This window comes from Dioscorea cayenensis, unplaced genomic scaffold (genome assembly GCF_009730915.1).
Source record: "Dioscorea cayenensis subsp. rotundata cultivar TDr96_F1 unplaced genomic scaffold, TDr96_F1_v2_PseudoChromosome.rev07_lg8_w22 25.fasta BLBR01000031.1, whole genome shotgun sequence".
Taxonomy (NCBI): domain Eukaryota; kingdom Viridiplantae; phylum Streptophyta; class Magnoliopsida; order Dioscoreales; family Dioscoreaceae; genus Dioscorea; species Dioscorea cayenensis.
In genome coordinates this window covers 25483-35725 of record NW_024086422.1, presented here as the reverse complement: position 1 = coordinate 35725, position 10243 = coordinate 25483, and the positions used below count along the sequence as shown (strand labels likewise).

General features: G+C 44.9%; 1 protein-coding gene and 1 non-coding gene across 2 annotated transcripts; one reads left to right on the top strand and one right to left on the bottom strand.

Moving 5' to 3' along the window:
* Positions 1–5398: 5398 nt before the first annotated feature.
* Positions 5399–7176, bottom strand: LOC120253277 (cold shock-induced protein TIR1-like). The gene is made up of 3 exons (XM_039261599.1): positions 6903–7176; positions 5542–5797; positions 5399–5405 (listed from the first exon to the last, which is right to left on the bottom strand). Exons 1-3 carry the CDS (start codon positions 7174–7176, stop codon positions 5399–5401), a joined length of 537 nt encoding a protein of 178 aa, XP_039117533.1.
* Positions 7177–9821: 2645 nt separating this feature from the next.
* LOC120253279 lies at positions 9822–9928 on the top strand. The gene has a single exon (XR_005534229.1). It is a non-coding gene; the product is annotated as a small nucleolar RNA R71 (small nucleolar RNA).
* The last annotated feature ends 315 nt before the right edge of the window (positions 9929–10243 follow it).

Genomic DNA, 10243 nt, shown 5'->3' with positions numbered 1-10243 from the left:
ACTCTACTATGGCCGCAAAGAACCCTTCTAACATGGAGGTAGGATAGATCACACCGGTGGAGAAAGGGGATGCTCCGCTACCAATCTAGCTTTGTCTAACCCTCATGGTGTGTCACTCACTCACAAGAGTTACCAACAAGAACTCTTAACCCTAGTGTTACTATAGGGGAGTATTCATACAATAAAGTATCCAAGATTGGAACTCACAATAAACATCAATTAACTAAAAGCATAATAAAGAGATTCAATGAAACAAATACATCCTAGCATTCACAAATACCGAAGTACCCAGTAGGGGTTTAGCTCTCCATGGAGCTAGATACAATCAATGAAATCGAATGTAAAAACAAAGCATCGATAGAAAATCTCCTTTTTAGTTGTGGTGATGGTCTTGTGGAGAGTCCTCTACTCGTCGCAAGGGTCCCTTTGTTCGGCCTAGGATACACCTCGCTGGATCGGTGCCGACGAAAGCTCTCCCACTAACCTTCTTTCAAATGGCACACGATGTCAGAGCCATAGAAACTCTCCAAAGCCCTAGCCAATACCTCTCAAAACTCTAGCCACCACCCTCTCTCAAGTTGGGAAAAAGATGGAGAAAAAAATGCTAAAATCGGGGCTGAAATCGGCTTTTAAGTGGCTGGAATCAGGAATCCACACGCATATGTGGGCGCCCTTGCGAATTTTTCACACGGGCGTGTGTAATTTCCACATGGCCGTGTGGATTCTCTGTTTTTCTATTTTCTCGCCCGGCTGTAAATAGTGCTGCTGTTGTATTTTTTCTACAGTGTTTTCTATAATAGACTGCTAGAGTACCGGCCTGAAATACTCCCGAATCCATACTTTCATTGAGGTAATGCAAACGGGCACACATTTACATCGTGGATCACCTTGTTTCTTTAATAATGGACATGTTGGTGGGGATCTTGTTCTATATGCACAAGTCAGAATGCTTGAATGTGACTGCCCTTGTGCCCCTCCAAATAGTTGTGCTAACTCGAGTACGAGGATGTTGGCACACATTCCTGCATCTGGAACCCGACCTATGACTTCGCGTTTGAACCGTAGCAAGATTTCCTCCAAATTAGTGCATCATGTCCCACATTGGCTTCTTTCTCTCATAATCAGCCTCACAACCCTATATGCATAAAAGTAATATAAATACACCCATATTAGCGTTCAAACCAGAGAAAAGTATCGCTCAACACAAGGAAAGAACAATTTGTATTCTTATCGCACAAGCACTTATCAAACTCCCCTACACTTAAGCTTTTGCTTGTCCTCAAGCAAAGATTAAAACATTATATGCATAGATAAAAGAAACATTGGAAGTTCTTGGCCTTAGGTTCACCAAAGCATACAAAGAGAGCAATCTACAAGTAAGAAAAATTTTAACACTAAATACGAAAAATCAATGCTCTAGTTAAAAAAACTTGAATCAAAAGGGACAACAAACCCAAAAATCGTGTAAGTGTGTGAACTCACTCAAAAACAACCCATAGTCTACTCCTCACTGTTCTAAGTACAAGGGACTTATTTATCTACAAAAATGAACAAAAATTTCAAAAATGGTTGTAGCTTCACACATCCTCTAAGGTAGCCCCTTTCCAAAAGCGGCCGCTAAGGTGGCTTTCACACTTTCAAAGTGGTAGCACTTTCTACCGGAGTGGTAGCTTTCACTCATCCTATGAGATAGCTCTTTCTCTCATTAGGGCATAACTAGTATCCGACTTATGAGAGTAGCTTCATATTTCATAGGTGGTAGCTCTTTCCACCCAACAAGCACAAATAAACAATAAAACTATTTGTTCCTTCTTTTTATTTTTTCCATTTTTTTTATTTTTTATTTTTTTTTAAATTAACACAAGAAACAACTATAACTAGTCCCTTATACATCAAACATGAGTTTCCAAAAGAGTTCAAAGAGTGAGTAGTGTGACAAGTGTCAATCGCGCGAAAATTCCTAGAAATTAAAGCAAAAACTAGAGCATGAAAACATTAAATTTAAAAAAAAACTCCTAAACTCAAGAATACAGTCAATGCAACTAAGGTGAACCGCCATTGGCTATGTGAGTATGTATATCAGTCAAAACAACTATAAAAGAGATGCGTGCACTATGAAACTTCCCCCCCCCCACACCACATTTAAGTTGTACATTGTCCCCAATGTACACATGCAAGCTCATTCATTATGTAAATCAATTAAATTCAAATGTGGGAAAAGCAATCAAAACAATGCTCCCCTGACTCCTAGTGTTGCATTTGATGGAGCTAAGACATTGGGAATGTTGTTCCAACGGTTTGTGAAGCTCATCCAGCCAAGTGCCAAAATACCTTGGCCGTGCCCATGACAAAGTCTCAATTCCCATGATGACAAGACCATCTGCACGCATTGACACGTCCGAATATGCGTGCGTGAATCGCAAGTGTACGAGTGTCGAAGTAATAATTACCCGGTGAGTCGGGTAGTCGAATCCACAAGGAACGGAAGTACTAGTAATAACCACTTCTCAATTATCTAGTCGGAATCAATTAAGATAATGGAGTGAACTAATTGCAAGCAAAGCAAACAAGTATGCAAGAAATAAAGTAGAAGAGTCTCAATCACTAAGGATGAGGTATTCGGGCAATGATCCCCCTAAGATCTTCTTTAACGCTCAAGATTCACTAAATGCTCATAGAATCGAGTCTAATGAGTCGAGGTAGTCCAACGATAGCCAATTCTTGTCTCCAAGCAAAAGGCACTAGTCCCCTACGAGGTCCCGGTGGAGAAATCGAGCAATCTCAACACTTCACACCCCATATGACCGCAATATGCTCTAAGGAAACCTAAGAGTGAAACCGATTCCTAAATGTAGATCCAACCCTAATTCCCGGCGAAGGATCCTAACCCCTACAAGGTCCCGCGGAGAAATCGAGCAATCTCACGCCTCACACCGAATATGGTTGCAAAGAGAATATGGAATACGGAGATAGGAAACACTCAATCGAAAGGGAAAGGGGACATTCCTCCATCTCAAGGCTCACCCTCTCAACCCTCTTTAATCTTGGAACTCCAACTCTAATGGAAACTTCACACATTAAAGTATTAAATCATGCAATGTAATCAACCACAAGGATTAACAACACTAGCAAGCAATTAAATCACAAGATTAAAAACTCAAGACAACTCGGATTAACTAGAAACATTAAGAGAATCAATCCAAAAAAATATAAATCTTAGGGTTCACATGCCCAAATACCTACTAGGGTTTAGCCCTCCATGGGCCTAGTTACAAAAACAATAATCAATACAATGAAAAAGCAATAAAACCCATAGAGAAAAACCCCTCGACTGGTGCGGATTGGCCTTGATTGGTAGTTCTACGTCTTGAAGGATTCCTCTCCGAAGCTAGGTTGCCAATGGCTCCCCAAAAATGCTATGACGTCGAAGGAATCTATCAAAGTTGGTGAAGAACTCCCTATCAATTGGCGAAGACCTTCTCCTCAAACCCCTAGCCGTCTCTCTCTCAATGTCTATGCTCAAAGCTCCGCAAAAAGTCCCTTTAGAATCGCCAAAAGGTGTATTTATAGCCTCAAAACGCGTCGTCACGTGCCCCCCACGCCGCTGCGGGATATTCCACGCGCCCGCGTGGGCTGCAGAATTCCCACGCGGCCGCTGCGGGAATTTCCGCGCCGCGCGTGAACATGAATCTCGCTCACGCTGATTCGGCTACGCGTGATTCCGCTACAGCAATTCCGCTACGATGATTCCCTCGCTGCACAACGATGAACATTCTCCTCTTAAGGCCACACGATCGGGCACACGATCATATGGTAGGCTATCCGGCTTTTCCTTCATCAATGCGTCTTGAAAGGTCTTGAAATCTTTACAAGGAGGAGGGATGTGGAGACATGGCTGCCTTTTGTGCCCTTCCATTAACAACTTGGCTTGCAAAAAAACTATGGAAGTTGGCACACATCTCCTCATACATGAACCCCTCTTGTATCTTCCAACTTGATTTGTACAAGAACTCCCAATATTATGCCATAATAGCCTATCTTCGCCTCCCTTTTGAAATCCCAATGCCTTCACAACCTACATGCATAAAAAGAACACCCAATACATGAAATGAGACATAAACCATATAAAAATATGATGCTCAATGTATGTAAAAACAAGCATAAAAAAACATGTTCACTCAAGCACTTATCAAACTCCCCCACACTTAAGCCTTTGCTTGCCCTCAAGCAAAAATTAAACATTAAACTCATGGGAATAAAAAGAGAAGTGATTGGCTTTAGGTTCACCAAGAAGGTACAAGAATGAAATTCTAAAGTTATGGAGAAAAATAAAACACTAGACAAAAAAATAATCAATGCTCTAGCAAACAATCCAATCAAAAAAATGAATATGATAAAAATCCGAATGCGTGTGTGTGAAAAAAACTCAACTCATGTCAACACTATGTCCACTACCAAGTTCTTATTAAAACGGGACTTATTTATGAACAAAAAAAGAATAGGTAGTAGCTTCACACAATCCTCTAAGGTAGCCCTTTCCCAAGATGCCTCCCGGTGGCTTTCACACTTTTTGAGGTGGTAGCTCTTTCTACCAAGGGTGGTAGCTTTCACACATCCCATGAGATAGCTCTTTCTCTCATTAGGGCATAACAAGTATCCGACTTGTGAGAGTAGCTACATACATCATGGGTGGTAGCTCTTTCCACACCCTATGTACAAACAACAAACAATTTCCCAAAAATTTTTATAAATAAAACTAGCATACTAAAGTCCCAAACATAATGAACTAGAGTCTTCATAGGTCTAATGAGTGAGAGAAGTGCACAAAGAGCAATCGGACAAAAAAATATTCAATGAAATTGGATGAAAAACTAGAGCATGATAAAAATCCATGTTTATAACCTCCAAAAAAACTAAGAATTAAACTCTTAACCCTAAGCTGAACCTTCATTGGCAACAAAAGCATGATCATGAAAAACACAAGTAAAAAGGTCATGTATAAGGTGAACCCTCCCCCACACTTAAGATGTACATTGTCCTCAATGTACGCATGCAAGCACAATAAAAAAATAATAACAATGGAAGCATAATGTGTTTGGGAATGCAATTAAAACAATACTCCCCCGAACTCCCTCATTAATCGGGTTGGTGAAGCCTAACTCATGGGTGTATGTGTTCATCGGGTTAGAAGCTCACACGACCATGTGATAAAGCACATGATCGTGTCTATGACTAAAAACATCAACAACATCACTCTCAAGGCCATCTCGCACGGAATACAAGGGGTTCAAGAAAGCTCAATAAAATAGAAAAAGGGAATACGAGTGCAAAACAAATAACAAAAACGAAAGCATAAAGATAACTCTCGAAGGTGAAACCTTTCTCGAGCACAAAAAGTTCACAAACTAAAAGATAAAAACACATAAAAACATAAAAATGAAAAACAAAATAAAAAAAGTCTCATGAATGTGACGCCTCAAGCGCCGAGATCCGGAGTCAGGCCGGTGCCGGTGCGGATGTCGGCATGTAAACGGATGAGACCTCCTCGCCGAGAGTCTCGCCGAATCACGATCAAGTCGCTCCAGAATCCGCACCTGGTTCTCCAAGATAGTAGCAACGGCAGCCTCGAGTCGAGCCAGGCGCTCGTGTACTCGAGAAGTAGATGACTCTGGATCAGTGGATGCTATCGGTGCTGCTTCGGTGATCCTAGGCTCGGCCGCAGATGGTGCCTCTGTGGCCTCAGCAGGCTCCTCGTCGTCCTCAGAGGACGACTCCACTAGTGCGTATCCACCTGAGCCTGTACGTCTCACAATGCCCATCAAACGGAGAGTAACCAAACCCAATGGTATTGGGCCATCGACCTCTCCTCGCCTCGACCGAGCGGATCGCACTCCATCTTGAACATAAGACGAGTGATATAGGGTCCCGCGAACAATGCTCCCAACCGTAAGTACTCACTCTGATGGCGAAAGTAGTCAGCGACCACAAATCCTAGGTGGAGAGGGACTCCATGGACCATGGAATGGAGGTACAAAAGATCCGTCTCCGCTGAGTGAACCAAGACTCATCTCCCCGACCGCCACCGACCGGCCGAGAATCGCATGAATGTACCCGTGGCGCCGGGTCGAGTGAGGCAAGAGGCCTTCGATCGGGCCTCGGAGAATATTGACGGCCACCGATAAATCATGGAAAACCCGGCCCGCAGTGATACCATGAGGGTAGTCGGGTGAGGAGTCGGTGTACTCGACAAGATCAAGATAGTCCCGATCAGATAACCCAAGATAAATCGAGAACTCGGGTCGAGACATCCCATGCGGCCGACCAAAGGCTCGGAAATGATGGCATCCTCCGTGTCAAAACCGGTATCAACCGCATCACGATCGAAGGAAAAACGAGGCAAGAACCTCCAAGGTGGTATCTCGCCCCGACGGGCTCCTCGAATAGCAAGTAATCGGGTCCCAACCTCCCACACTAACTCAGCTCTCTAACCTCGCCGCCAAGACCAATATCCTCTAGTGCGCCCCACCAATAAATCGTGATCGCCCAATCTTGAGATTCTCGAGACGCCGAACCGCTGCTCGATGAACGGGGTCGGAAATTCCACCATCGGTGGTGGAGTCGGCCCCCCGTCATGGCGAGGGACGCTTTCGAGCCAATCTCTTGGTCCGAGGTGCCATATCTGTGAAGAAAACATGTAAAAACATCAATCGGCATGTATACAGTGTAAACAGGGCACCGCGCGCGCGAGGGCAGCGAGGCGGAGAGAAAACAGGCTACCGGCTGTGCCCGTCACCCCACGCGGCGCTGGGCAAAGCACGCGCCCGCTGCGGGCGCGTGTCCGTCTCGCCAGGGGCCGCTGCCGCGCGGGCAAGCCACGCGGGCGCGCAGTCGCGGGCCGGCACTGGCACGGCACGCCGCCGCTGCTGGGCCGCCCGGCGCGCTGGTCGGGCCATGGCGCTGCGGCCGCCCAGTCGCTGCGCGCTGGGCCAGCCGCTGCGGCGCTGGGTCGGGCCATGGCACGCGGCCAGTGGGAGCCACGCGGGCGCTGGCCCGCCCACGCACGCTGCGGCCTCGCGGGTCGCCAGCTGCCGCCCACGCTGGCGGCAAGGCCACGCTCACAGGCGCCCGACTCCAGCGATTTCGCCTGAGTTGGGCTCCCACGCTCACATAATTCATCCTCAAGCATTCATTAGGTGTCTAACATGATTTCCTATGAAATATAGCAGTACAAATACCATGAAAACTCCATGAAAATGACCTTGAAAAACATGGAAAGGGTGGGATAAAATGAGAGCTTACCGGAGCAAATTGGAGAAGAAAAAAATCGTGCAAACTCCGTAAATCGCTTCTAATCCCCCAAGGAATTGAAAACAAATGGTTTTAGAGATCAAAAACTTGAGTTTTATAGGAGTGAAAAAATTGGAAGATGAAAGGGGTTCTTTAAAATGGAAGATGATGAATAGTGCCCCTTCACATTCTTATAGGCACATGGGGGTGTGGATTTGCCACTCCCCGCTGGGTATCGTGACACGCATCGCGTGGAAATTCCACGCTGCGCGTGGACTCGCACTTTCGCAGCAGTACCCACTAAGGGCCCAAAACTCCAAATTGACACCAATTGTTCAACATTTAACATTGAAACACCCTAAACCATGTCATACACATGAAAAAAATAATGCATATCACCGAAAAAAATTTCATGAAAAACACCAAAGAAACAACAAAAAAATTGATTAAGGCACACACTCATGAAATTATTATCGTAGGAATTAAATTTCAAGTTTAAAAAACTAACTAAAAACTTGGGTTGCCTCCCAAGAAGCGCTTTGTTTAACGTCACTAAGCTTGACGCACCTCTCCTTACCTTATGGAGGGTCATAAAAGATGGAAAAATCTCCTTCTTAGCAACCTCGCACACACGATGGATGCAAATTTCGCATATTCAAGGAAAAAAACTCTTAACCAAGTTACCGAATGAGGGCATGTCGCGCCTCCCCGTGTGTACTTGTCTCCCTATTGTGTGGGAGCGCTCCGCGACGATGTCTCGACCTCTTGACTCCGGCTAAAAAAATCTGTTCTATGAATCCTCCTTGTGGTTGCTCCTTGAGGACTTGTTCCGCATAAATTTTTAATTGTGCCTCTTCCATGTCCGCCATTCCTCATATGGATCCGGATGTAACAATTCCTCGCAAGTATTCATTAGAAATCTCGTCATTGACATCAATAAAAATAACAAGAATCATCAAAGTCAAGAGAGTGCTTCATTGCTTCGGCAAGGCGATATGTGATCTTGTCCCTCTCCAATACGCAACGCCATCTCTCCTCCATCCATGTCGATGAGTGCCTTGGAAGTGCGTAGGAACGGTCTCCCTGCAATTAATGGCACCTCCGCATCTTCATCAACATCTAACACAACAAAAATCTGCAGGAAAAAAATATACTTGTCAACCTTTACTAAAACATCTTCGATTATACCTCTAGGATGACGAACGGAACGATCGGCCACCGCAAAAGTCATGCGGGTCTGGACGTGGCTCTCCCAAACCCACTTTCCAAATAATGCGTATGGCATAACATTAATACTAGCTCCCGAATCGGCCAAAGCTTTTTTTTCCCCCAAACCTCCTATTGCACATGGTATGATGAAACACCCCGGATCTTTCATTTTGTTTGGCAAGTTTTTCTGAAGCATTGCCGAACACTTACCTTCTAATACCACAGCCCACACTTTCCTCCATCTTCCTCTTTGTTGGTTAAGAGGTCCTTCAAAAAATCTTTTGCATAGCGAGGCATTTGAGACAATGCCTCCACAAACGGAATGTTTATGTGTAGTTGTTTGAATAGATCCGAAATTTCCTGCTTTTGCTCATCAACTTGGTCTTTCTTCAAACGCTACCGGATAGGGAATTCTTGGGGAAAAATGAAGGGGAAGGCACAGCTGGCCCCTTTTCCTTGTCTTGCACCCTATCCCTTGGCTGTTCTTGTGGATTCTCAGCAGTCTTCCCAGTGGGGGTTTTGGCTTGAAGAATTTCAGAATTATTCTCAGCAGCACCCTTTTCTTGGAGCCCTCGACCACTTCTCAAGGTGATCGCTTTCACTTGCTCTCTTGGGTTAGTCTCAGTGTTACTCGGCAAGCTTCCAATAGGTCTCTCCGCTAATGATTTTGCTATTTGCCCAACTTGATTCTCCAAATTATGTAAAGAAGCAAAGGGTGATTACGGAGTGTTGCCTCTATGTTTTGGAACCTTGTGTCGATTGATTGAATAAACTTCGACAAAACCCTTTCCAATTCGAAAACTCTTTCCGGAATCGAAGGTGTTTGCTGAAATCCAGTGGGGCAACGGCCTTTTGCTGCCCTTTGATTTCCCAGAGAGATTTGGGTGGCTTCTCCACCCTTGGTTGTAAGTATTGCTCGTAGGGGTTCCCTTGTACTCTTCCCGAATTACCCACAAAAATCAACTTGTTCAATTGGGGCTGAAGTGGTAATTGAGATAGGACAACTCGATGGCATGTGTGCACCCCCACAACCATCACAACTTGTGATTGAGGCTACCTTCGATGAAGTCAACATATCCAACTTCTTGCTTAGTGCCTCGACTTGGGGCTGCTAAGGATGTAACTCGCATCAATTTCATGGAGTCCGCCACCTTCTTCCTTTCCCTTGCATTCCATTGGTAGCTATTCAATCCCATTTCCTCAATTAGTTGTCGGGCTTGCTCGGGGGTTTTGTTTCCCATTGTCCCTCCCAGGCGGCATCAAGGAGTTGCTTGGTACTCGAGTTCAACCCATTGTAAAATGATTGAATAACCATCCACTCGGGGAACCCGTGTTGTGGACACTTCAGCAAAAGGTCTTTGAAACGCTCCCAAGTTTCAAATAAAGATTCAAGCTCTATCTCGAACAAACGAAGATATTTCATTGCGAAGCTTTTGCCGATTTCCCCGGGGAAAAATACCTTTGCGAGGAAAGCCTCAACCATCTCGGGTCCCCACGCCAGTGATAGAAGCTCGTGGTAGTGAATGAAGCCATTGCTTGGCTCTTCCCTTCAATGAAAAAGGGAATGCTCTCAATCGGATTGCATCATCCGAGACTCCATTGATCTTCAACATATCACAAACTTCGAGGAAATTCTCAATATGACTATTTGGGTCTTCATCGGCTAACCCATTGAACTGCAGTGCATCGTTGAACCATTTGAATAAAAACCCGGCTTTAACTCAAAATTTTGGGCAGCTACCGGTGG